The 26021-nt window shown below is 56.1% G+C and overlaps 10 protein-coding genes across 10 annotated transcripts; 5 read left to right on the top strand and 5 right to left on the bottom strand.

Annotated features, from left to right (window-relative positions):
- Positions 1 to 696: 696 nt before the first annotated feature.
- Positions 697 to 3259, top strand: QBC33DRAFT_450576 (uncharacterized protein; the record flags this gene model as incomplete). Its single annotated transcript, XM_060424567.1, has 5 exons — positions 697 to 832; positions 900 to 1051; positions 1138 to 1508; positions 1663 to 1843; positions 1934 to 3259. 5 exons carry the CDS (start codon positions 697 to 699, stop codon positions 3257 to 3259), a joined length of 2166 nt encoding a protein of 721 aa, XP_060283894.1.
- Positions 3260 to 4028: 769 nt separating this feature from the next.
- QBC33DRAFT_450695 (Sucrase/ferredoxin-like-domain-containing protein) lies at positions 4029 to 5273 on the top strand (the record flags this gene model as incomplete). The annotated part of the gene is made up of 2 exons (XM_060424575.1): positions 4029 to 4370; positions 4503 to 5273. The coding sequence occupies 2 exons, from the start codon at positions 4029 to 4031 to the stop codon at positions 5271 to 5273; spliced, it is 1113 nt and encodes a 370-aa protein (XP_060283893.1).
- Positions 5274 to 6138: 865 nt separating this feature from the next.
- Positions 6139 to 7168, top strand: QBC33DRAFT_536965 (uncharacterized protein). Its single transcript, XM_060427758.1, has one exon. It carries the CDS (start codon positions 6344 to 6346, stop codon positions 6797 to 6799), a length of 456 nt encoding a protein of 151 aa, XP_060283892.1. The 5' UTR covers positions 6139 to 6343; the 3' UTR covers positions 6800 to 7168.
- Positions 7169 to 7272: 104 nt separating this feature from the next.
- On the top strand, positions 7273 to 9224 carry QBC33DRAFT_577935 (major facilitator superfamily domain-containing protein; the record flags this gene model as incomplete). The annotated part of the gene is made up of 5 exons (XM_060431022.1): positions 7273 to 7458; positions 7515 to 8337; positions 8408 to 8647; positions 8703 to 9097; positions 9129 to 9224. 5 exons carry the CDS (start codon positions 7273 to 7275, stop codon positions 9222 to 9224), a joined length of 1740 nt encoding a protein of 579 aa, XP_060283891.1.
- On the bottom strand, positions 9013 to 10690 carry QBC33DRAFT_536956 (uncharacterized protein). Its single transcript, XM_060427757.1, has 2 exons — positions 9384 to 10690; positions 9013 to 9277 (listed from the first exon to the last, which is right to left on the bottom strand). The coding sequence occupies exon 1, from the start codon at positions 10559 to 10561 to the stop codon at positions 9461 to 9463; it is 1101 nt and encodes a 366-aa protein (XP_060283890.1). The 5' UTR covers positions 10562 to 10690; the 3' UTR covers positions 9013 to 9277; positions 9384 to 9460.
- Positions 10691 to 10727: 37 nt separating this feature from the next.
- Positions 10728 to 12560, top strand: QBC33DRAFT_536952 (uncharacterized protein). The gene is made up of 2 exons (XM_060427756.1): positions 10728 to 10939; positions 11042 to 12560. Exons 1-2 carry the CDS (start codon positions 10869 to 10871, stop codon positions 12375 to 12377), a joined length of 1407 nt encoding a protein of 468 aa, XP_060283889.1. The 5' UTR covers positions 10728 to 10868; the 3' UTR covers positions 12378 to 12560.
- Positions 12512 to 14521, bottom strand: QBC33DRAFT_52818 (major facilitator superfamily domain-containing protein). The gene is made up of 3 exons (XM_060427036.1): positions 14085 to 14521; positions 13489 to 13950; positions 12512 to 13404 (listed from the first exon to the last, which is right to left on the bottom strand). Exons 1-3 carry the CDS (start codon positions 14394 to 14396, stop codon positions 12646 to 12648), a joined length of 1533 nt encoding a protein of 510 aa, XP_060283888.1. The 5' UTR covers positions 14397 to 14521; the 3' UTR covers positions 12512 to 12645.
- Positions 14522 to 15411: 890 nt separating this feature from the next.
- Positions 15412 to 16535, bottom strand: QBC33DRAFT_52753 (ubiquinol-cytochrome C reductase hinge protein-domain-containing protein). The gene is made up of 4 exons (XM_060426985.1): positions 16298 to 16535; positions 16000 to 16138; positions 15731 to 15844; positions 15412 to 15595 (listed from the first exon to the last, which is right to left on the bottom strand). The coding sequence occupies exons 1-4, from the start codon at positions 16385 to 16387 to the stop codon at positions 15531 to 15533; spliced, it is 408 nt and encodes a 135-aa protein (XP_060283887.1). The 5' UTR covers positions 16388 to 16535; the 3' UTR covers positions 15412 to 15530.
- Positions 16536 to 17121: 586 nt separating this feature from the next.
- Positions 17122 to 17995, bottom strand: QBC33DRAFT_577931 (uncharacterized protein; the record flags this gene model as incomplete). Its single annotated transcript, XM_060431021.1, has 2 exons — positions 17122 to 17679; positions 17729 to 17995. The coding sequence occupies 2 exons, from the start codon at positions 17993 to 17995 to the stop codon at positions 17122 to 17124; spliced, it is 825 nt and encodes a 274-aa protein (XP_060283886.1).
- A 3970-nt stretch (positions 17996 to 21965) lies between these two features.
- On the bottom strand, positions 21966 to 25270 carry QBC33DRAFT_536936 (armadillo-type protein). The gene is made up of 2 exons (XM_060427755.1): positions 23543 to 25270; positions 21966 to 23463 (listed from the first exon to the last, which is right to left on the bottom strand). The coding sequence occupies exons 1-2, from the start codon at positions 25084 to 25086 to the stop codon at positions 22425 to 22427; spliced, it is 2583 nt and encodes an 860-aa protein (XP_060283885.1). The 5' UTR covers positions 25087 to 25270; the 3' UTR covers positions 21966 to 22424.
- Between the last annotated feature and the right edge of the window lie 751 nt (positions 25271 to 26021).

The following is a 26021-nucleotide window of genomic DNA, read 5'->3' as shown; positions in this document are numbered from 1 at the left end:
TCTCTCACTGGGCGCTGCCCGGTTTCTAAACCCTCGATACCACACTAGGTAGGCCGATGGTGCCGATGGCATCAGTGGAGAATGGCCCAGAGCTTCCCTCTGTCCCTTCCGGCGAACAGCCAGTTGGAGACCCTGCCATTGGCTCCGTGCCCACGGTTCGCCCGCCTCTGAAAATGAAACGAACTGGCAAGACCGGGCTGCTACTACCTGGCCTGGCCGCCTCTCCCATGGACTATCTTCGTGCGCCATCCTCGTCAACCAGTCCGGTTGTGCCTATTCCCCCGGTGGCCCCGACCGCGAGTCCACAGTCCTTGGTTCATTCCCAAAAACACCCGGTTCCGTATAAAACCGGAGAAATTGCGAGCCACACTACCCCGTCTGCGCCTGCCGGGCTCGCTAGCGGGTCCATGGAGACTGACACCCCGACGTCTAATGCCGCGTCGCCGCCGAGAAAACCCATCTCCCCGCCGAAGTCCCAGCCCCCCTCGGCTGAGACCCCGGGCCACGCAATTAACAACTCAACCAACAGTAAGCCGGCACCGCCCAAAGGTGCATCAATAGACAGAGACTAATCTTGATTCAGATAAAATGACCTCGGGGGTGTTGGGGAACGCAGGCATCGCGAAGAGGTCCGACTCTCACCGTCACGGTGGTCCTAGAGGTGCTTCGAGGGGCAAGCCGTCAATGGCTGAATATATGCTACAGCAAGCAATTAAGAACCCATCGTTCTCGAATTGGGCCGGACCCGAAGGTGCCGCTTCCACAAAAAGTAGCGATGGTATCAGTGCCATCCAAACGGCGCCCAGTGGACGCCCATATGGGTTCTGGTATAGTATGTCCGGACCCCTGAATATCCGCCTTGGCCGGAGCAGTGTTGGCTGATGGAATAATTTGTTTAGATGATTCCGGTCGTCTAGTCCCAGGCCATGGCACCCTTTTCCCTGATGGTTATCAGCTTGACTCCTCGGTCCGGGAGAATTTTTGGGTTTGCCCCATCCGCTCCTGCCGGCGACTGCGTGTCTACATGAAAGGCTTGGGAAAGCACTTCAGTGTGAGTCTGGCATCTCATTGATACCATGACTTTCGGTATCTACGACCTAGGGGACGAGGACGTCGCTGACCATGCTTCTTTCCTAGGATAAACATGCATCTTGCCTCCTGAATGACGACGGGAACGGAACATTTTCCGTGGTCGGTAAGCATGCAGGGAAGCGAGATGCCATTGTGGTCTCAAGGAATCCGCCGAAACCTGGGCAAGGGCCAATGGCAATACCTCGACTTACTGCCAACCGAGTCGGTAGCGCAATAACCCAAGGAGATGGCCAAACTAGCCACGAGCCCGAGCAACAACTAACGAGTCAGCCTCATCCAACCCATCCACAGGGGGGAAGCGAGGATGAGACTTGGTCGGACATGGAAATGACTGACGCCGGGCCTCTTCCGCTGATCGCTGGATCTGATAACGAGGTATCGACGGTGGAGGTACCGGCGGTGGATAGTAGTCCTCTGTCGGACAACGAAGGTGGACCACAGCCTCAACACACCACAACGTCCGCGAGGCTAGACGATGAGGAGGACCTCACCGAAGCAGACAGTGACTCGACCTATCGTTGTTTCTATACGACACCATCGGGCCGTTTATATACTATGTTCCATGGTAAGGGGTCCTCGAAACGACTCTCGGCGCAAACTAATGCTTAACACACCAGACGAGAACACGTGCGGAGTGCCCATTCCAGATGGCTACAAGACCTGGGCCGCTCCTAATTTTGAGTGGCTCTGCCCTATTCGATCCTGTCGGTCGGGCCATCACAATCGGCCTGGACTGGGGATTCACTTCGGTGTACGTTGCGTGATCGGGCACAGATCTCCGTGCCCCTTTTGCTGTGCTTCTTGCCGGTTGGCCAACGTCTTGTGCTAATCGTGTTCACAGAGAAAGCATCGTGGCGAGCTTCTCAACGACAACCTCGACGGAACACTATCTAGGATTGAAGCCAAAGGTTCGATGCGGTTTTTGGTCGCCAAGCACGAACCTGGCACCGTGGTCTCACAACGGCCCGGCCTAGGGCTATCCACGGGCCCTCCGGATCCGGAGCCACAGTGGCCTGAGGACCCTGGCCCAGTGTCGACAGTGACTCTGTCGGCCAATGCCTCTGAAATATGGGAATATATTCGGCCTTACCTTTCAAAATTCAAAGTGTGTCCCAATTCGGGGTGGGTGCCTGAGCTCATCAGCCTCCCGAGGGTGCGCGACATGGGCTGGAATGAGGGTTGGATTCTGAAGAACGGCTTCCGCGACGCGAAGGCGCTGGATATTTCGACACTAATAATTCAAGTCACTGGCGAGCGCCCACCCAATCCATGTTCCCGGTGCCGGAAAGGCGACAAAGGGCCGTACGGAGAGTGCATTGTCATATCAAGAGCGGCCGATCCTCGGGCCAGGTCCCGTATTATCGGCTGCGCAAATTGTGTCTATCACGGCCAACAAACCTTCTGCAGCTTCAAATTTTCGGACGAACAGAGATCGCACGACCACGGTGACACTGCATTCGCACCGCCGCCCGAAACACAGACTCCGAATCCCATTACTCCCGGTACAAACTCTGCACAAGATCAGTGGCCTCGGCGATCGGAAAGGGTTCTGCTTCATGAGTCCCTCTCCCTATCAGAGGTGTCAAGCAGAAGAACTGAAGTAAAACATGACCAGGAGGCCGGTCTACTGAGTACGCAGGTCCATCAACCGATCTCCAAATCGCCTAGCGCATCAGTCCAGGGCGCTGCTGCTATACAATCTCAATCCTCCTCCGTGCCGGTACTAAAAGACGTCAGTTTGGCGAGACCCACCCAGGAAACGGACAACCTCGAAATGGATGATTGGGAGATAGCGCCTGGCCGCCTCAGATCCTCTGCCGCTGTCGCTGCGACACGGACACTCGAGGAGGCAGAACCTCCGGAGAATATTGCATTTTCTAAGGCGTATCTGACCAACCAGTCGGTGCGGGTGAGTGCCGATGTGGCATTCCGGGTGGAGGTGGTGAGTTCGGGCTCACCGGTTCGATGGCAAGTCGGTAGGAATAGGATGCGCATCTGCTCCGTGGCCGCGGGCAAGGTGCGAGTGCGCATCGAGGGCGAGGATGAGTTTTCCATTGGCCATCACGGCATGTTCAAGGTCCCGTCCGGAAAGGGGTGCGTAGTGCAGAACCGGCTCTACGGGGCTGCCGTGCTGCACATTAGTGAGTTTGCCTGCGACCAGGAATAAATATCCTAGCATTCACGATAATTGGTATGGGACATATCTCCATCTGATTATCTGGACGTTACTTGGTGCAAACAACGGGATCCTGCAAGTACTAGGTAATCAAATGTATGCATAGTAAGGCCGCCAATTGGAGCAAGAGTAATTGGCTCAAGCGCTTCTATACTAGCTAAACTAGCTCGTCATTGCCCACTGGTATGACTTGATTTCAGCGTGCCGGTTGTCTGATAATCTGATAAGATGCGGACGTAACGGCGCTTTGCAAGGTTCTCCTCCGAGCTACGGCCCCGGATCTTGTTGTTTCACTTTGCTTTTGTCCTCTCTTCACTTTGTAACCACACGTTAGCGCATCCTTCAATAATCCGTAGTTGAATTGTAATTAGTAAACTTAAATCCGACGCTCGGTGATACGAACACTCCAAGAACTTACTTGACAGGCATCAATAATAACAGCAGGGCTGCGGGCTGCACCAAACGCAAATCATAGCTGCCCTACTCAGACATCAGCCTGGTCTCTCCCAATTCTCGAACGACGCAGGCCGAACCATCAAAGAGATAGAGAGATCGAAGGCTGTGAAGTTTCTCCCCTCAACGAGCCCCACCTTTTTGCTTCAAAGCTCGGCTACGAGCTCTACGTCACAATTCCGACCCGCTTTCGTAGTCTTGCGGTAAAACTTCTAGCATGCCGCCGTCGGCAGCTGGCAGAGACCATGGAGATTCCGCCCCTGCCTCCTCTTCCCCGGGCGGCACTCACATGCCCCTGAAGCAGAAGATGGCTATCGGACTAAAATCTCTGCTGGGCGGCGCCAAGAAGCTGGCGATCGGCGACGCGGCGTCGACGGGAGCCGCTGGCCCCGCCGACATCTCGGAGCTCTTTCCAAAGGTTGACCCGGCGGTCGATGGTGAGGACTGCGACCGCGACTGCGACAGCTGCGTTGTGAAATACCCCAAGGGCTTCAAGATCGACGAGGGGGATGTGCTATACGGCTTCGTCAAGGGCTGGAGCACGCACGTGCTGGTCGCGACCGGCAAGACCGACTGGGTCCGCGACGTGACCGACGAGAAGGGCAGTGTGATGCAGGCGATTGGAAACGCCAAAGGCCCGGCCAACGGGGTGTGTTACCTCTCTTCCGTTCTTCATCCTCGTTCTCCCCAGTGCGAAATCTCGTAATGGATCTATATCTTCCCCGGATCCTCTCTCCTGTCTTCTTTCTGTCTCTCTGTCTGACCTGGCTCTCTCATCTAGCGAATGATGCTTTCAGCATCCAACATCCCCACGCCGCACCATACCTCCGACTACTCCGAGCCGACGACGGTCCTCCTCCTGCCCGCGTTCATCATCGTCGAGAACGTCACCCCGGCGACGGTGCCGACCCTCATAACGGAGGTGATCGACCGCGCCCCGACCAACACGACCCCGCTAGCCCCGCTCTCGATACCGCGGACCCTCCCGGCCCCGTCCCTGCCCGAGCCGATGCCCGCGGCCCTGGCCAGGGGCCTCGCGACGCGCGCCTGCCCGCACGCCGCCCTGGTCCTGCTGTGCAGCCAGCGGACGCGCGACGCGCGCTGCGGCCAGAGCGCTCCGCTGCTGCGCCGCGAGCTGGAGCGCCACCTCCGGCCGCTGGGCCTGTTCCGCGACCTCGACGACGAGCGGCCCGGCGGCGTGGGCATCTACTTCATCAGCCACGTCGGCGGCCACAAGTACAGCGCAAACGTCATGGTGTACCGCCGGCCCGACGCGTTCGGGGTCGACGCCGTCGGGCGGCGCGCGAAGGGGGGCGGGGGGGAGGCGGAGGCGGTGGAGCCGAGGGGGGCCGGCGCCGGCGGCGACGGGGGTGCAGGTGGGGAGGAGGATGATGCTGACGTCGGCGCGGCGCAGTGTATCTGGCTGGCGCGGGTGCGGCCCGAGGACTGTGAGGGGCTCGTCAAGTTCACCATCCTGCAGGGGAAGGTCATCAAGCCGGAGACGCAGCTCAGGGGTGGGTTCGACAGATCAAGGGGTTTGATGAGCTGGTGAGGAGGGAAATCCCCCGTGAGCATTTCTCCGGACTCCTGAACCGGCACAGGCCCATTCGGGGTTTATGAAATCACATATACAGGTAGATCCGTAGATGCCAGAATTACGGCATTGCTTTGCATGGATTCTGCCAGGAGGATCCACGTCTGAGATGCGAGTTCAGTGTGCGGTCGCTCTCGGGGAGGCCCTTACAATGTCATTCAAGATTATTTCTAGAAACGGCGTGTCGGTGGTTCGCAGTGCCGTTCGCGTGGTCGGTCGGAGTGAAGATAAGCCGCATTCACGACCTTGCATTGATGCCAAGTTTGTGTAGTTCGTGTTGCCAGAATAAGCAGCGCACTCCGGCCAAATCTCCACGACTACCTAGCGTCACTTGCAAGTCCAACGGCATTCAAGGATCTCCCATATGCAGTCCAAACCAGACAAGGCTGCTAGGATGCCTTCAAACTCTGTTCATCGCTAAGCCACTACATCAGTTACGTCACCATAGCCGTTGCCATTATCGTTGCTGTTGCCGTCGCTGTATCGCTAATTAATTACTATTGTCATTACTACGACATTACAATTGTCATCGTATCGAAAGCCGAACATCTTGGAGAACGGTGTCTAAAGGTCAGCCACATCTTCAAATGTCTCGTGGGGATTTCAGAGCATGACATGGGTAATGCCAAGCTCCTTTTTAAGCACATAGTTAACATACTTGTGATGTTCGGACAAAGTCGCGAAGCTGCGGAGCCATACGGGTGCGTGGACCCTGTGGGGTTAAAGGATGGATCGTATTGGCTGTAATACACAGTGAGGCGGCGCGGCCCGAAGGACCTTGGCTCGCGCTGGCCTGTGCTACAGGTATCTCAATATCCTATCCCCTGAGCAAAAATCTTTCAAGATCATCTCGTTACGGTTACTGGGCTTGGGAGACGCAACTCTGGATTGGAGGCCAGGCGTGCTGGGGTCAGGGATCAGTGCATCTCTCCAGAGTGCAGACTGCCATTGGAGTCTTGGGCATTCACCTCAGACTTGGTCACAAATATCTTTGGACCTCGCTTGACTCTCTATTCCGTACCTATGTGATGGAAAAGCTTCCCAGAACAAGCCCGGATATTGTCCGATTTCACAATATCCGCGGGTTACATAGCGGGAGGCCTTTGAACTCTGGATTACATGGATCTCCAAGGGTGACACTACCGCGCCAATCGTCAAGCTCTCGAGAACCTCTTCTAGGAGGTACTTTCGAGCACGCCGTTAGTGGAATCTCAGAGGCCGATAAACAGGCGATTCAAGTTGCAGGATTGGCTGATTGCTTTTCCCGTCACGGTTTTGGCTGGGAGGATGGAGATGGGTGGCTGCCAGGAAGAGAAGCGCATTATTCTCGGGAATCTCTCGGGGCCTGCGCCAAAATCTCGCTCGGGCCTGTTGGATCGTGGGCGACAGGTGACAACAGGCTGGAAATATTTGGCAGGTTGTTCCGGAGTGCCAGACAGCTATGCACAGACCACCCGTTAGAAGTGACCCATGACAACTCATAGTAATCATGCCCCGGTTACTGGCGCTGCTCGGACAACTTACACGTCCGACTCCGAGTTTACCCACCAGCTAGACCCAGATCTCAGGGTCTTGGCCTCAGCGCAAGCGTCGCAATTGGTACACCCAATACATTTGTCGGGCCGTGGCGTTTCGGAGCTGAAAGCGCGGGCCCTCGATGATGACTCTTTTGGCCGTTGGACGAGATGGTGTGACAGGGATTTCGCTCTTTCTCGGGCAAACGCATGTGTGCCTAGAGTTTTATCCCGTCGAGCTGCTGGGCGTAAAAGCCTTCCGTGTTTCGTCATGTTATTTTGCATATAAAGTCGCCTGTTCGCTGTAGAAGTCGCGAGACCGTTTGTCACTGAGGCTCGAGACAAAGAAAGGCGCGCTCAGACACGATATTCGCAGCGTCGAAAGAAAATTCGACCAAATTCGACGACGCTCCTTGCTCAACTGGACTTCCTACCGGCTCCCCATGGCCGACACGAACGTAACGACGGAGGAGAAGCGGGCATCGCAGGATGCGCAGCCCGGCGAAGCCCCACTAAAGTCGGAACAGTCAAGCGAAACAATAGCACCAAGGGACGATGACAACATTGTGTATCCGACGGGAATAACACTCATCTTAATCATAGTGTCCCTATGCCTTTCTGTCTTCCTGGTAAATAGAGAAGCCAATTTGATGGTTAAGGCGTCACCACTAACCAATATTGAAAGGTTGCTCTTGACCAAACCATCATCGCGCCGGCCCTTGGAGCGATCACATCCGATTTCCATAGCGTCAAGGACATAGGCTGGTATGGCGCTGGATACCTGCTCACGACGACGGCTCTGCAGCCGACCTATGGCAGGATCTACAAGACCTTCGACATCAAGCTGACCTTCCTCGGGGCCGTGGCCCTCTTCGAACTGGGCAGCTTAGTATGTGCCCTGGCTCCCACCTCCATCGCCTTCATTGTGGGCCGGGCCTTGGCCGGAGGCGGCACCGCCGGTCTCTTCTCCGGCGCCGTCGTGATATTTTCCTACACCCTGCCCCTCAGGAAAAGGCCGGCAGCGTTCGGCCTGGTCGGGGGCATGTGGGGCATAGCCAGCGTGGCCGGCCCGTTGCTCGGAGGCGTCTTCACGGACCATGCCACTTGGCGCTGGTGCTTTTATATCAACCTACCGATCGGAGGCGCCGCAATGCTTGCCATATTCTTCTTCCTGCGCATCAAAAGGGTGAATAACCCGAACAATGACAGCTTGTTCACCCGGATCAAGCAGCTCGACTTGGCTGGCACAGCTATATTGATCCCCGCTGTCGTCTGTCTTCTCCTAGCCTTGCAATGGGGAGGAGCCGAATATCCCTGGAATGACTCCCGCATCATTGGTCTCTTTGTCGGCTTCGGGGTAATGGCTATTATTTTCGTCGGCCTCCAAATCCGGGCGGGCGATGCAGGAACTTTGCCCCCTCGGCTCTTCAAGAACCGCAATGTCCTTCTCGCCATGTTGTTCGCCTTCTTCTTCGGAGCCGGCTTTTTCCCACTGGTGTATTATCTTGGTATGTTCAAGATGCCAGATGCCTTCCCGCCTTTCTGTCGTTTATCACGGTCACTGACATGCCGTGATAGCCCTCTATTTCCAAGCCATCCAGGGCGACAGTGCTGTCGAGGCTGGTGTCAAACTCCTGCCACTTCTCATCTCGGTGGTAGTCACATCTGTGCTGAGCGGCGGGCTGGTCACCGTTGTGGGCTATTACAACCCTTTCGTCATTCCCGGCATGATCCTATTCACCGTTGGCGCGGCCATGATTACAACGTTCAGCATTGACTCCCCGGTGAAGGTCTGGTTTGGATATCAGGTGATTTGCGGTAAGGGTGACAGTTCGCTGCGTCTGCTAGCTTCTCGGATCTGACGATTTCCTAGGTCTCGGCATTGGCGTTGGTTTCCAGATTGGCATTCTTGTCGTCCAGAACATGCTGCCTTTGGAGTGGATTCCGGTTGCAACGGCATGCGTCCAATTCTTCCAGAGTCTTGGAGGAGCAGTGTTCATCGCCGTTTCACAGGCCTTGTTCCAGAACGGATTGAAGGACGGAATAATGCGAAATGCGCCAGGCATACCCCCCGAGATCTTTATCAACAGCGGCGCCTCCCAAGTCAAGCAGATCCTGCAATCGCTCCATGCCGAGCAGTTTACTGACGCAGTACTCAACGCCTATCTCTCAGGACTGAGACACACGTACTATGCCAGCATGGGTTGCGCTGGGGCGGCCTTTGTCATTTCTTGTTTATTGACTTGGAAGAAGATTAAGAAGGCGCCAGTCGAAAAGGAAGTCGGCCACAGCGATATAGAAAGCGGGGGTCCGGACGCAGAGAAAGCTGGAGTGCAGGGAAACAGCCAGTCATGAGTTCGTGGCGATATTGACATCGCCAAAACTCCCCACTTAGTTATTTGTGCCTTGATAGATTTGGTCTCTTGCTGTAAGATAGGCGTCGTATACCTAAAGGAGATAGAGCAGTCAAGCAGTTATTACGTTGAATCCCAGGGTATCTTCTCTCGTAACCATAAGCCAAAGACTGGATGATCTTCAGACGATGGTCACATACCTGAGAGGATTCCCAACTTCCCTGGGCCGCATCGAGGGCCACATATTTGTAATGGTCTGTAGAGGGAAGTCGCATTGTCATTGCGTATCATCGGGCGGTCGATCCCAGGGGCGTTCGGGGGCTTTATTGCCATCCGCATCACCGCCAATGGCGACGAATTTGAGGACCCATTCCCTGACCCTCTTCGTCTTGTCTAGCTGTGGATGGGTCGTGTTTGTGGAAGCCAGGTCGGCAGCTGTATAATAGCCTCCGCTGTCAACTGCGTCGAGCCTTTTCCGATGCAGTAGATCGACCTTTGTGAGGTCCTTGCGCAAGCTGGATCCGTACACCTTCCTCATGAATACGTTCAAAGCAACATTCTGCATCAACACCACGTCCTGGCACCGCAGCCCGGCAAGCACGCTCTGGCCGACACTGTCGGACGGCAGCCAAAAGGTTACGGCAAACCCGGACCTCGTTTCATCCCCAACGAGGACTTCGACCAATGTCCTTGACGAGCCCCAACGAGTCTTGACAGTTCGAGGTGCTGCAATGGAGATGATTCCAACTACCAGATTAACTGTCATGGTCTGGGGATGGATCTTCACTAGATATGCCGCGGAAGGGATGTCCTGTAGATGGCTGAGGTGTCCATCCCCATTGCGGCCAATGGGTTCCTTAGGTAAGACTTCGTGCGAGCTGTCGGTGGTCCAGTTTGAGGAGTCGTTGGTCAGGACGGATGAGTCCTGAGCCTCGCCAGTGCTCGGGTTCAGTTGAGATGATGGTATTTCATTATAAACAGCCAGAGAATGCTCATAAAACTGGGAAACGAGCTCGTGTGTGGGATCAACATTTGTCGAGTCAGCACCGTCGCCCTCCTCTGCAACACTAGTGAACGAAGTCGTGAAGAAATGGGAGTTGCCCTCCAACTGTGGAGCATAGTCTATGTCATGACGCTGAGACAGGCCAAAAGTCAGGTGTTCTTTCTCCAGAGATAGTGCCCTCCAGACGGCATATTGAGGTAGAGAGCCTGGAGCTGGGGCCGGGGCAGCTGGTGGGGTGCAAGGCGGGTTGAGTCCAGCAAATCGAGCTAAGGGTTCTTCTAAATGGAGCAACAGATTTGGAGAATCCCAATCTAGTAACGAGCTCTCCGGAGCTCCAGCAAATATGATAATATTGCCAGCCATAGCTGTGAACATACAAGAGTTCAAGGTTGACTCGGAAGTTGATAAGAGCTCGTCGGGGTGATATGGAATGTGGGGGGAGCTGGTAGCTCTGGGATGGCATGTGATGACTAAGCAACCGCTCACCGCCCTGGCAGGAGGCTTGTGAATCGTGAATCGACATCATTTTCTAGAGGTTCAAGTCTGGTTGGGGCACCAAGAAATAGCAACCCCCACTCTCCCAGTCTGCCTGACGGTTCTCTTTGGCGAGGTAGGAATCCTTCGCCAAAAAGCTTTCCCTAAAGCCCATTCCGAGGATTCAAGAGGCCTGAAAGGCCTCGCAATGGCTCCGCCCCCCTGGGAGAGAGTGCCCAACCAAAACACGCTGTTTGTCCTGGTCACTGGCGCGAATAGGTAAGTGCCAGGCTAGTTACCACCTACCTGAGCCTCTTAGGTTGGCTTGAAAACAATCTTGCCTTGCTCTTGCGTGTATTTCTTTTCTAACCATTGACCCAGTGGCATTGGCTTCGGAATCTGCCAGAGGTTGATCGATAACTTCCTAGCTTCCCGCTCCCTTTCCTCCCATCTGATCCTAATCCCGACTACCCGGACTGCGAAGAAATCACAAGATACGGTAGTCGCATTGAGAAACCATTGCAGGAAGACGGCGAAAACCTCAAAGTCACTGAGGTCGCGTGCTGGGCCGGACTACGACCCGAGAGATACGACCAGGAGAATCCACATTCTCAGCATCCAGCTGGACCTCTGCAACCTACCCAGCATTCAGAAAGCTGCGCAGCAGCTGGTGAATGGGACACTCAGCAGCTCGTGTGAGGATGGCTACTTCGAACCTCTGGTGGACGTCGAAATCCCTCGGCTGGATGCCCTGATATTCAATGCTGGGATTGGGGGGTGGACGGGATTGAACTGGTGGCTCGTAATCCACCATGTCCTTACCGAAGGGGTTGTGCAGGCTACTACCTGGCCAACCTTCAAGGCCGCCACCGCGGGCTGCACGGTTAATCCTCTGCCGAAACTGAAAGATGCAGATGACTCGACAACTACCCCGGTGCTCGGCGAGGTTTTCTGCGCCAACGTCTTTGGACACTACTTCTTCGCACACGCTCTACTGCCTCTCCTGAGCCGATCGCAAGACAGCTCCATGCCACCAGGCCGCATCATCTGGGAGAGCAGCGTGGAGGCTGTCTGGGACAGCTTCTCCCTCGCCGACTTCCAAGCCATCAAGACCGACGCCGCCTACGAGAGCAGCAAGCGGCTCACCGACATCCTGGCCCTTACCTCCAACCTTCCAGCCGCACGCCCCTACTCATCCACCTATCTCAGCCCCGGCAGGTCGTCCACCGCCACGCCGCCCAAGATCTACCTCACCCACCCGGGCGTCGTCGTGAGCTCCCTCTTCCCGCTCAACGCCTTCCTCTTCTTCTGGTACCGCGTCGCCCTCTACCTGGCGCGCCTCCTCGGCTCGCCCTGGCACCCCGTGACAGCGTACAAGGGCGCCTGCGCGCCCGTGTGGCTCGCCCTCCAGGACCAGGCCGCCCTAGACGCCCTGCGCGCCGACCGCGTCAAGTGGGGCACCAGCACGGACCGGTGGGGCCGCGAGGCCCCCAAGAAGACCGAGGTGGAAGGCTGGGGTTGGGAGGGCCGTGTCGAGGACTGGGCCGTGATGGCGGCCAAGGACCGGGCGGCGGGGGTGCTGGGGAACCTGGTGGGGAGGAAGAGACGCGCGAGGGATCTGACGGAGGAGAAGAGGGAAAAGTTCGAGGAGCTGGGTGCCGAGTGCTGGCGCGAGATGGAGGAGTTGAGGAAGGAGTGGGATACCAGGATGCGGTAAAGGCCGGGTGAGCCTCGTGACTCCTGACAGAGAGGTCTCTGCGTGAAGTTGTCTCGGAAACGCATAAAATTATCCCTAACGTGGCTTGCTAGACAACGCTCCCCCCGGGTATTTAGTGAGATACATCGATAGACATACCCATACCTAATCGTAATTACCAAATTCAGACCACGCTATTAAAACCACTTGGGGTGAGCTTCCCCCTAAGCATATTACAACATGACTAGGTAGACATATAGACGTAGATATACAGCATGACCAGGCATCATCACGACGAGTTCGAGTTCCGCGCCGCTCCCTCGTCCGAGAGGACCCTCTTCATCACCACCTTCTCGTCACGGCCGAACCAACCCAGACACAACGGCAGCGGCATAACGGCCAACGACACGACGGCCGTGAAGATGAGCGCCTTCTGCATGTGGTTCGGCGGGCTCGCGTCGGGCCCCGCCTTGAGCGCGTCCGAGATGATGATGAAGCAGCCCCCGAGCAGCTGGCCGGCGCTCCAGGCGAGCGTCGACGTGACCTCGGGGCTGATGGGGTGGGTCAGCTCGACGAGGTACTCGACGGCGACGGGGACGAGGGCGAAGCAGGAGGCGCCGAGGACGGCGAGGACGGCGTAGGGCCCCGCGATGGCGCGCGTGCCCGGCATCCAGACGAAGACGAGGTAGCACAGGGCGATGACGGGGACGGCGATCTTGATGGCCAGCAGGAAGCGCTTGGTGCGGTCGAGGACCGGGGACGTGACGGCCGCGGCGGCGAGGCCGACGAAGATCAGAAGCGCGCCCGCGATGCCCGACTGCTCATCGTCGAAGCCGTACGGCTGCATGATCTGGTTGAGCAGCGACGAGATGGAGTTGAAGAAGCCGACGTAGACAGCGAAGGGGATCATGAGGAGCCAGAACTCGAGGTGGCCAAGGAGGACCTTGGCCGAGTCCGTCAGGCTCATCTTCGGGGTCTCGCAGGATGGTGCGGCCGGGGTGGGAGGCTTGGCGGGGATGAAGAAGGAAGGGATCGAGCAGACTGATGACTACGGTGTTTGAAAGTCACGGATGTGGTCAGCGGGAGGGATGTAGGAGGGGGGAGGGGGGAGGGGTGGCTTAGGGAAGCTTACAATGATGGCGACGTAGAGAACCATGTTAGACACATCGGCTGGCTTGTCGACCCAGAACGGGACAATAAGCTGCCCCAGGGCCGCGCCGAAGGGATTCGCCAGGCTCACGACAGCCGTGGCGGCCACCCGGCCACGGTTCGTGAACCACAGATCGGAATATCTCGTCGGGGCGCTCAGCACGAAAGGCTGGGCCAGCCCCGTCAGGATCTGGCCAAACATGACCACGCCAAAGATGCCGCCGTCGCGCGAGTGGGAACCTGCATAGCGGATCCAGTTTCCGACAAGGACCAGCACGGCGGCGCTGATGATGGCCGGCCGGGGTCCGAAGTGGAGGACGTAGATGACGACGGGGGTGATGAAGACAAAGGCGAAGAGGAAGGCCGTGCTGAGCCAGTTGACGGTCGTCGCATCGGTGTTGAAGTAGGTGGCCGCGTGTGACGCAACGGGCGAGAAGGTCAGCCACTGGGGTTGCACTGGTTAGCTTGTCTGAATGAAGCCCGGGTGATGTGCGACGAGAACAAATATGCCCCAGAGCGCGACGGCAGCGACTCGCAGGCCCGCGCAACGCCCTGGGTGACATGCATGGGCATGCTTACATCCCAGCTGACGATTATATTTAACAACGTCAGTTGTACTAGGCCGAACCACCGCCTCTTATAGACCCTGTATTCCCCGCTCGGGGAGGCAACGTCCCCCGCGGCGGGATCGCCGCCACCACCACCGCTGTCGAGCCGCTCGGGGTCGGTGCTCTTAGACGGACCGCCGCGTCTCGCCCCGGTGTCTCCCAGCTCGATAGCCCCGGTCCGCATCGAGTCGGATTTCTGGCTATGAGAGTCCCCGGACCGGTGGGCTGCTGTTGGCTCGTCGTCCTTTAGTTCTCGCCAACCGAGCGGGCGGCCACCTATCATGTCGTCCGGGGGCCGAGCAGGAGGTCGCGTCCGGCTTGTCGGTCTGATGGTCGGTCGTGACTACGGGGGTTGCTCCGTCGCGAGCTGAGAGTGAGGCGAGAACTGCGGCCGGGACCGTTGACTAGCGGCGCGCGCCGCCAGGAATTTGCCGTCAGTGACCGCGTGCGGGCAAGGGTCCCTCGCCAGGACCGAGTTTTGTCGATGCTAGATGTCAATGCGTCTGAAGCGTCATGAGTAACTGCAACCCCTTATGGGTGTTGGTAAGAGGAAGGCAGCAATTGTTCCCAGCAAAGGGGTTGATCCCTGGAGTGTCCATTTCTGGTTCAAGTGGCCGACCCCAGGCGCTCAAACTCAATCAGCAGCTCACGGGACAATATCTGGTGGCACACCTGCGATCCAAAATACCACTAAGGCATCTACTATTACCTACCCATGTACCAATCACTACCTTATATTGACACGCATCCATCCCCAAGCGGGGTGTTGGATCTTCCCGCTCAATATTATGCTCTTGTCAAATGCGCCGATAGGTTAGATAGGAGTTGAGGGCTCGCACCCATTCCACCTAGAACTGACGGATGAGAGAACGTCCTTGTTTTGTCTAGCCAGCGGCGCACATCCCAATGATGGGACCAAAGCAAGTTTCCTTGCCTCGGCCCTCCAACCGGCCCCTCACCGTCAGTTTCGTACAGTTATCTGGCATGTGACCCAATTCCTCTAACATGCAAGACTTAAAGAGTTCCGTGTTTTGTGCGGGGAACTGTTTTCAGGGTACCTAGGTAGGTAGGATGCTTGTGGGAGATGATGCAATAAACCACAACACTCCATATGTGCAAGCAGGTCTAAATGAGTAAGGTGGTTTGATAAGGGGGGTTTTATGGTACATTGAGGAAACATGATCGCAGTTGCCAGACTTCATACATAACCCGATTCCGAGCTGTATAGAACTCAACACAGACTGCAAGTTTACAAGGGTGCTCCCACTTGTCTGCCATGCCTGGCGACCGTCTCTTGTCAGCTGTTCGGCCTCGTTGTCTATTTAGGATTGTTCTAGGAGCATGTATGCAATGCCAACGCCGAAAGGTCTGTGCTGATGATGTCGACACCGAGGCGGCACCACGAGTCGCCTGGCGCCTATTTAAGGACTGACCAAAGCTTGGGCGCAGCGCATGCGCTGGCGCAGTGGGCGAGGTGGAAGACTATACCGTGGGCCTTAGGTTAGCAGCCATCCATATTCACCGGGGCAGCTTCGGGGTCTTGTAAACCCCAGCTTGATAGCTTGCAAGCAAGCCAAAAAAAAAAGGAAAGCAAAAGGGGGGGCCAGGGGTGCTTACACTCTTCGACGCAGTCCTCGCCGGCCTCTCCATCGTCCGAGCCCTTCGTAACCCGCTCGACGCATTCATCGAAGTGGTGCTTGGACGGTGCGCATTGCTTGGACTCCTTGCATTCTGCGAATCAGAATCGTCAGTACTGGCCATATGGAGGGTATCATCATGGTTGAGCTGCATCGCGGCAGAGAGCCCCGGTCATAGTCAGACTGAAACCTTTGACAAGCGACGAACAGCACCAGCCGTTCCAAAATGGAGAGATTATGTGCACCCACCTTCCTCAAGTTTCTCCTTCGGGTCGACAATCTCGTCTTCGTCCTCCTCTTCTTCTTCCTCCTCCTCTTCCGCGGGTTCCTCCTCGGCCTCGGGCTCAGCAGCTTCCTCCTTGGTATCGGGTGACTCCTCCGCGGCAGCCTGCATGGAACGAACGGATATTAGCGCCATGGGTTGAGCCAATACAACTGAGAACGACCCCAAAAATCAAGAGAGTATATTCTTCCCCAGCCAAGCTCAATGTAGGGCCGGCGGCGGGAAAGCTCGAATGGGCGTAACGGGGAGGAAAATAGGCCTTACCTGCTCCTCCTGAGCCGGCGCCTCGGCTTCGGCGGTGCTCCATGGCGTCGCGGCCTCCACGAGGTCGGTGATGGTATCCCAGATGCCCATTGCGATCAACCGTGGCGGTCGTGCGTATCAATGGCTCGGTGCTGGTGGGCTGACGAGGTTTAGCAGGTGTTGGAAAGAGCCTCTGTTTAGGAGCTTGGGAAAATCATGTACGAAAACCGACCGGCAACCGAATTGGGCGGGATTTAATTGGCTCGCATAACCGTGTCCGGCTGCTTGCCAGATAGATCACGTGCCAATTCACGTGGCGGATAATGTAGGTGGGCATGTAAGGCATGGAAGCTCCCATCCATTACGCCAGGCACGCTAGCAAGGCAGGTACCTACAGCTACCTACCCGTGCTACCTAACCTCGGATAGGTAGGTAAATAGAGGCACAAAATGAGCTTTTTTGGTTCCAAATTGAAGAAGCAAATCGTGAAAATCATATTGTAATGTGGATGCTATGGATGTACGAGGGTATCTCCCTGCAAAGTCTCGTTTCCCTGAGAAAAACTGATATACATCAACTAGGCTAACTTGAAGAGCCTGCTATCGTGAAGCGTTGATAGCTCTGAGGAGGAATAAAAAAAATTAGACCGTCTCGATGGGACAGCTCGCAGTTTCAAAACAAAATGCAAACAGCCGTTATGGATGAGATCAAATAACCGGGACAGCTTTGGGGTATCATAAGTGGTGCTTGGCGGCACACCGGTCTCCAGAACATGCCTGTGTGAATCCCAAGAAGCAAAATCCAACAGGCAAACCACCATCCTCGCCGTAAACGCCCGACTACACTCAGTGTCTCTCGGCTTCCTCGCGCATACGCTCCTCATATCGGATACCGATTGCTTGAGTCTGAGCCTCAACATAGTCGGGCGGGGGCTCATCCGGAGCAGGCTGGGGAGCTTGGTCGGGATTTGAGGCATTCCCTGCTGTCGTTGTGGTGGGCGGAGGACCTCCAGACTGGGTGGTGGTAGTGGTGGTGGTGGCAATAGTAGCTAGAGGATGGGCAGGAATATTGGAAGGGTTGCTCGCCTCGTATGGCGGTAGAGGCTCGTCGGTGACGTTTATAGCCTGTCCAGTCTCCCGCTCTAGGTCCCGCGCATGGTGAAGACGGTCCTTGATGAGCTCGAACTTTGTCTGGAATTCGCTGTGACCGCCATCTTTGAAGGTCAACTTGACCTCTACGCGGGGAAGATCAAGAGGGAGGCCTCCTCCCGCCACGGGCTTGACGATGCCTCTCCAGCTCCAAGGGCCAATCCAAGACGAGTGAACATGTGTGTCATCAAAGTTGAGGATAGGTGCGAAAAAGGACCTGAACTGCTCAGTCGGTCTACCGGGCAGATAGATGACCTGCTTTCATGATTAGGCGCGCGTCCCGTTCCCGAAAGAGGCGACTTACCCTCTTGCTTGTTACGTATGCGATGCCATTATCGCTTCGGATGGAGAAGGGCTCTGCCGCAGCCTGGAGCTCCCGGGGCGTCGAGAGGTCCAGCCCCACTCGAGACCTCGATGTGTGCAGGATCCGCTCATTGGGGATGGGAAGGATGTTTCCATCTTGACCCAGCATCACCCAGCTGTTTTCTTCGTCAGACGAATCGTCGCTCTGAACTTGGGCATTTTGAGCGAGGGTCCAGGCATGTTGCTCGGCCAGGAATTGGTCGGCCATGGTGAGAAATGCCCGGGGTTGCTCGGCGAGGAGGGAGTAGGTACATATGAGAAGCAGGGAGTTGCGGAAGCTAACGGATACAAGTGCCCATGGCTAGATCCATGGCTGTGGACTAAGGTAGGGTAAAAGAAGCGGAGGCTGAGGCAAAAAAAAAGACCAGGAGGCAAGGGGGGGGTGAGAGGAGGCGAGGAGATGGCCAAGCGGACTTGACTTACTTTATTGACATGATGAACGGGGCAGGGTGGCGTCAGCTGCAAGATGTGGCAAGGAGATGTCGAGCCTTCGGATAGACGATGGAGCTCGTCGATTCGTGGACAGTCCTGGGCGCCAGGAGCGACGAGTTCGTCGGCAGCGGCACAGCTTGCAGATGTTGCAGCCGAAACGGAGGTTTGGGAGTAAACTAGTCGGCAGAATGTGGTGTGGGCCACGGCGCTGGGATGCTTGAGCTAGTCGCAGAGGCCCCTTTGGGTTGCGTCGGTTGTTTCTCTCACACAACTACTTATGGTACAGTCGAAGAGCGACCAGACAAAGCGAGGGGAAGCAGCACCTAATGAGTTGGCGGTTGCTGGCAGGCGGGCAGTGGAGCCAACAGTGGACCAGACAAAGAACTTCAAGAGAGAGGCGAGACAATCAGAAGGAAGGCCGCCGTAGAACTGCAAAGTGTCAGTACACGAGGCGAGGGCGGCGTCAGCGTCAAAACTCGAGTCCAGGCAGATCTTGAACACCAGGAATAGAGCAGCGGGATAGCAGGAATCGGCGAGAAGCCTAGGCTGACAGCTGGGGTAGGCAGGTGGCTAGTAGCTAGCGTAGGCGGGCACGGCTAACAGGGGAATAGGGTGTCTTGGGTTGTCAGGGTGTGTGGTTGTCGACTGGGGTGGGGACAACGGAATCTAGAAGTCAGTCGGCGAGGGACGAGTGGAAGGTTTGTTTGGTGGAGCGGGGAGGAATGGAACCTAAAGCCCTAAAAAGCAACCTCAAAAATGGACGGCTAAGAACCCGGGTTCTGCGCACAGGTACAAGTACAGTACATACATACAATCAATCATACATGCGTACGGATCCGTACATCAGCCGTGCCTATCATCTAAGGTACCCATCTTTTGCCTTTGGTGGCATGGTAACCACTCAGAAGACGAGTAGGAATCTGCATGGGCCAATCACTGCCGACGGGAGACCCTGATGATGCTGCCTTAATCCCCCAGCCCGTCTCCTTATATGGATGGATACAGACGACTCAGCAGTTACAGCAGTAGCTCTCGAGTCCTCCACTAATACCTACCTCTCACCCAATGTCACCAGGCACTTTCCCTGGTAAGGGCAGTTGTGAGGCGGGACCTAGTAGAGACGGGCAAGATGTCAGAGTCAGACCAGAGGTAAAGAATAGGTACCATGGGTGGGTCGAAGGGACGGATGGGGACTTTAACAGCGACGGAAAAGAGGCTCATCGGCGACAAATTCTCTCGACTCTTTGCAGCCCCCTTATCTAATCAAGGCCACCAGCGAGTGACACTCACTGGCACTATATTCAGCCCGTTACATGAACCTTCCTGAACCTGTCTGGGCTCTGCAGTGTCTTGGACCGGCCCGACACTAGCAACTTAGCTTCTCCCAAGAATGCATGAGTTGGCTCAGACCAAGGCCCCATGAAGATGGCCTCGGCGAAGCTAGCTGGTCTCGAAACCGGTGAAAACGGGAGGCTAGGGACCGGCAGCGAGTCATTATCATGGGCAACGGCTACAGAACGACATACAGTAGGTGATCATATCATACTCGGTACTTTGATGGCATCCCAGCCCCGGACGCCAGACGTTACATTGGAATCAGCAATTAGCCAGCGACGGCCTTGCTAGCACTCGACAGGGTGCTGATCCCGTCATCTTCTAAAATGCCAGTCTGACACGCCAGTTTCTCCTCGGAGCTTATTCTGCACAACCAAAGGCACTAGGATCACGAAATGAGGAACACCGTAAGCTGCCGTTCACCGAAGGACTTCTCCATCAGGAAGAGATGGAAACAGGAACGGATCCTACCTAAATCTCGGTGAAAGACGCAGCGACGAATCAGACTTATCTACACGTGCCGCATCAGATAAGAGCTTCACCCCACGACGCTCGTCCGCTAACTGTCGGGCAGCGGGCTGGCCCTCCTTCCCTCTCATCAAGCCCGGTTTAGTGGGGTCCAAGTCAAGTCGCCAACCCACAACCACATCGGTATAAATCTCTAGATTTGCAGTACAACCGTTTTCTCAGGTCAGACGGGAGTGGCTTGTTCTCGCGAGATAAGAAATCGTATTGATTATCAAGAATTACTCGCAAGTTCACTCCATCCTCGATCTTAACAAAAACCCTCTGCCTAAATAAGTATGTACATGTACATCTACCTCCCTAAGACGGCATCACCTGCGATTCCCAGCGTCGTTCTCTATTCCACCTGGCTATGGATTCGTCCATTCACGGAAAAGGCATCCGCTCAGTGCACATCCGGTGGCGCCAAGGCAAGGCCGCCCGGTCTGCCCTTGCCGTCCCTCTTCTTTCTCCCCTGCACCATCCTTCCCTGCTCGATCCGATAGCCGGTATCGCAGCCATGGCTGCGGCCCGAGCCCTCGCCGTGTAGAGTCACTGCAGCCTTCGTCCAGAAGAAAGCATGCAACTTGGTTGCCAAGCCATGTATGTGCCTTCTGACACCTGTTCGAAGCTACTTGAGTTACACAGAGAGGCAGCCGTGGGAATACGTGGAACCCATTTTCTAGGGAGGCTGGCCCGCCACAGCGTGACCTGTTCAACTTCCACGCCAATTGATGTCACTCTGGGCTTCTGCCCTCGGGAAAGACACTGGGCTATTTCCAATATCTAGCCTGGGGGGTCCATATAAACGGGTTGACAGCCGTTAGTAACGGCTACTTCCGTTACCGTAAACTCTTTATTGACAATAAAACCGAACTTTTGCCTGATTGGACCTGTCCTCTCGGGAACTCTGGCAATAGTATCAACAGATCCTTGACCGAGGGCGAGTGTCTGCCACTCATGCACCTCACACGCCTTTTTGACTGACTCGGTCTCCCCTCTCGTTGATCCTATCAGAGGGCAGCTCGCGGACCTGCTTGCTTCTTCTACGAAATCTATGTTGAAGATGACCCTGTTTTTGCCCAGCGAGCAGATATACTTTTGGTGAGCCGTTCTGTTCTCCGGTGAACATGCGAGCGCAGTCCTACGTATGCGTATGGCTTACCTGATTTCTAGACATTTCCAATTGGTTAGTCGGCTCCTCTCTTGAACCAGTGAGGTCGAGAACCCCGCCTGTATAATCCCTGGATGCATGCCCGCTCAAGTTTTGAGACTCGATTTGCCCTCCCTGAGACCTCACCGCCCAGTTGCCGATCCAGAAGTTCCGACGGCACAATCAACCACTGACTGCCCTGCCCCCACGAAAAGGGGTTTGGCCAACCGTCAGGATTGTCATCCGGCTTGCAACTGGCGGCCGCTAAGCCGACCAAGTCCTTGGTCCTGGGAGCCTGTTAGGTGGCCAAGTGGGGCGTCTGCCACAGGACGAGGTTGGACATGGGCTGATGACACAATGTTGGGGGCTATTTCACTGGAGAGCATTGCTCACCGACGATTTTCGGACACTCGCTTTCCCTTCTAGTCTCTGGTTTGCATAAAGCCACATACTGAGCTAAGCTGGTCACCGTATCGGCGTATGCAGGGAACGACCTGGCCTCCTCGCATCAGCCAATAGAGTCATAGCCTCTATCTAGTTCCCAGTGTCTTGTATCATAGTCTCGACAATCACATCGCAAGCAACCTAGGCTACTGCATCTATGCGTAGTCTACTGCACGAAGGAGCCGGGCATTTAGTCCGCGATACCCTGTCGCCTGAGATTCCCAGCCAGGGGTCAAAGCCTGGGCCGACGATGCGCCGAGTATCACCCTCACCGGCACCTCTAGGAAGGCCTGGAGTGGCGTTGGCCATTGCAGTCATTGTGGGCTGACTCACGACAGGTCCTTCTCAGATCAAATCGTCTTTCTCATGGAATTAATCATGGATGTCATTAAACCGTATAATCATGAGCGAAAACATCAAATCCAGGCGTCCCAGACCAGGGTTACCGACATACACTGAAGCCCCATATTCCTTCCCCTTCGACAGCAAAGACAAGAAGAAACAAGAACATCCGGCCGCATAGTGATAGACGCAATTTTTGTCCAAACTCCGATGGTGAGGTCGTCTTAAGTCGCCACCAACAGCTTAAAATCCTAGTCAAGGGCCATTGATTGGACGGGCGCCGTCGGATCTCACGGCCTGCCTCTATTCACAGCCAAATATAGCCCACGACAGCGGGGCTCGTCCGGATAACCTCGACCCGCCTGTAAGACCCCGTCCATTGCAGAGGGCCTGCAGGCGAGATCTCTATTTCAGAGGGGATCCCTGTTCAAGACAGCCACATGTCGTTTCCGTGGCCGTCACTAACCCCCTTCCTGTCCAGGGCAAAGTCCAGCCTGGGCATCTCGAGCTTGGGGGCCGCTTCCAGCTTCTTCCTGCCGGGCCCTCCCCCAGCCCCAGCCTTCTTGGCCGGCGAGGCGCTCCGACTCTCGGGAGGCGGGCCATACCTGACGTCGCGGACATCCCACCCGTCCTCAGCCGCCGCAGCGACCCACGTGCGCAGGCCGTCGTGGACGGCGCCGTAGAATTTCTCCTTGCAGAGTCGCAGGCTGGCGCCCATGCAGCGCTCCCAGCCCGAGATGCGCAGCTCGGCCCGCAGCTGGTTCCGCGCCTCGGCCGTGGGGCCGGTGCAGGCGAGGATCGCGTTCATCAGGTCCAGGTGGCTGGCGAGGTAGTTTGTCGCCTCCCATTCGACGCCACCGACATACGGGGCCGCGGGTACGGGCGCCCGCTCCTGGGGAAAATGGCGGCCCATGTAGTCGAATTGGCTGCCTGGCCCCGTCGAGGATCCACCCTCGAGGGGGGGGCCCTGGCTCGTAAGCGTGGTCGGCTGATCAGCTGTGGTGGCGACCTTGGATGGCGAGGATGATGGTTTCTTGCCTCCTACAGGCGGCAGAGATACCACGTTCAGGTTGTGCAGGAAGATCCAGAAGACCTCCTTCGTCACGTTGACCACCTCCTTGCACCAGACTCGATACGGCCGATCCCGTCTCATCTCGAGGACGAAGCTCACTGGTCGCTCCTCCTCCTTGGCCTCGGGATCCCGCAGGTAGCGTAGGACTCTCTGCGCGCGTGACAGACGCTCCTGCCCCGAGACACACTCAATGTACTTGAGGAGTACCGAGGTTATGATGTTCCTGGTCGTGAACTCGCTCGGCCCTTTCTTCTCGGGGTCGAAGATCATATGAAGCAGGGCCGGGAAGAGGGTTTGGTGGATCGAGTGGAGATACTGCAGAGCGAGGGCGGTTGTACACAGTGCTTTCAGGCAGAGGAGGTTCTCGTGGAGAAGGGCATCTTCGTGTTCCTCCCTGGATAATGAATGGTCAGTACACTCACATGGTGCCACACCAGAAACTGCCCACTTGGGGTGGCATAAGCGCTGCTTACCTCCATTCGACCTCCATAATGCGATGCAATAGGTCAACAATCTCCTTCATGCCCCCCTGGCGGATGAATTCTTCGGTCCACGCCACAGTCTCGTTTCGCAGGAGGATGCGGAGCTTATGCAGCTTACCAACCTCCACATTCTCGGGCTTCTGCACCTTCCGCAGGTACGTAACAAATTCCAAAGGTCTCTGCTGCCCCTTGGCCTTGGAAAGGATGCCTGTGCTGGATGACGAAGCCGACGAGGAAGGCCTGTCGCTCACTACGCTGTCCGTGGACTTGCTCCGGAAGTGGCGGCCCAACGTACCCTCCGGCTTCGACTTCTTAGTAGGAGAAGGTAGGCCCTTGCTACTACCAGCCTTAGAGAAGGTCAGGCTCCGATGTTTCTTCTTCTTGATACCCGCGGGGTCCGGGGTAGCCACAGTGCTCGCTTCCATTGACGTATCACTGTCATTGGTGCCCGGCCGATCCGACTTGGCCGTCTTCGTTTCCGCCCAGTCCTGACGGATGAACTCCATCTTGATGGTGTCGGTCAGGTTCCGCATCTTGTACCTCTGGTTCTCTGGGATGTTGCGACGATCAAGCATGGCCTCGAGGTGCTTGTCGATATCCTTGGGGTCGATGAACGGCTCAGTGCTCGCCGACCCTGCCGACTTGGTCCGAGACCCAAGCCCCTGAAAGGCGCTGAACACACCGGGCCGCGCCGCCGTTCCCGTTCCGCCCTTCCCCACCGTCTGCCTCTCCTTGGTCTTGTTGTCCGTGCCCTGCTTCGACTTCCAGATACGGCCGCTGCGTGAACCGATCGATTGCGACCCCCTGCTATCCTGCTTTGGGACATGAGATGGGTGGAATGACGTCGGTCGCAGCTTCATGATGACTCCCTCTCCAGGGTTTTCATATTGGGTCGGGTGGCTTCCAAACGGGTCATCCAAGCAGTCGACTGTTGGCGATGGGAGGGGCTGGCTGGTGAATTGGGCAAAGATTGGAGGCGGGGGCGCATAGTCGTTTGCGAGAGAACTCGGCGGGGTTCTGTTCTCTTTGTCCTTTGTGGCTCGGGCTTCCTCGTCTGTCAACTTGGTCACGCTCTTGGATGCCTTTGGACGCAATAGCAGGCCAGCAAGGTTGGTGGATGACTTGGCCTTCTTTGGCTTTGTAGGGGAGGCGTCCCTGCTCTTGTGGACTTTGCCTGATTCCTTGACCCCGAGTGACTTCATCGACATAGTGGCAAATGCCCTCTTGGTCGGGGATTGCTGCTTGTCGTCTTGAGCTTTCTTGGGTGATCGAGTTCCCTGATCCTGTTGGTTTTGTTGCAGTTCACCCAGGGCTCTGGACTGCTGGGTAAAAACTGGCATTCCCATGTCAAGAGACAGTTCTGGCCCAGAGACGTAGGAAGTGGTGGGGATAAGTAGCGGGGAGCGTAGTCCGGACCCGTCCGAGTTGTTCTTTCGATGGCCTATGAATGATCGAATTACTGATGATTTACTGCGTTGGTGGTGTCGTGGCTCAGCAGCACCCACAGTAATATTGGGATTTTCAACTGAAGCCATGGTTGCGAGGGGAAACAGAGAGGAATGGGAAAGGGAAAGAAGTGAAGAAAGTCTAGCAACAGGTGGTACGCAGTCCCTCGCCAAGTGATGCCTACGCCATTGCTGTCAGTACTATGCTATGCGTTACGTGCCACCAAAGAAAGAAAATGTCTCTGTTGGAATGCAATGTAATGGACAATGTTGGGTATGGAAGATTGGCCTGTCAAGAATCCGAGCTGAGCTTTGTCGGTTTCCAGAGATCAGGCCGAGACCAGGGTCTGTTTACGGGGCGGGTTGTTGCTACAGTGACAGGTGGGGCAGCCTTATCCGGTTTTATCAGGTGCAGCCCCACATCAGACCCAATGGCAGGTGGTCTCTCCTTGCTTGTCATGTGACTGCAACGTATACCTCCAAGCCCTAGGTACTTTCCATTTGGGGGGAACTAGGGGGGCAGTTCTCTTCCCACGTTGCTGTCCAAGTGGATAGATATAGGAGTCGCTAATGAGGGTCTCAAATAGAAGAGGCGATCTCACACAAGCCTATATCCTCGCCGAAAGTTTTTCACTGGGATAGCAGTCTACCGAACTGCCATAGCGGCCGAGGCTTAGCGTGCGTCTCTATGAGCATTTGGAGTTTGGCAGCTTGATGGCTAGGTACCTAGTAATAAAGGCCCTTGGGGTTAAGTAGGTAGGAAACCTACCGCGCCTCAAACGTCTCAGATTTTGAAGTGGCCGATGCCCAAGAAGCTGTATGGCGCCTTCCTTCCATCCCCTCGCACAGCGCAATATTTCTGACGTAACATCGCAGTCTGGACTGGCCGGCTTTGTTTTCTTGACACTGCTCGGGCTATGGCTTAGCGAAGGTCCGGAAGCTCCTTCCCTCCTAGATGCTCCTCCCCCTCCCCCCAGGTACCTATCATCCACCGGCCATGAACCAGTTCCACATGTTCCTCGTGA

This window comes from Phialemonium atrogriseum, assembly GCF_030411735.1.
Source record: "Phialemonium atrogriseum strain 8032-3 unplaced genomic scaffold QBC33scaffold_11, whole genome shotgun sequence".
NCBI classification, from domain to species: domain Eukaryota; kingdom Fungi; phylum Ascomycota; class Sordariomycetes; order Cephalothecales; family Cephalothecaceae; genus Phialemonium; species Phialemonium atrogriseum.
The sequence above is the reverse complement of the archived record's forward strand: the minus strand, read 5'-3'. Positions and strand labels throughout refer to the sequence as shown.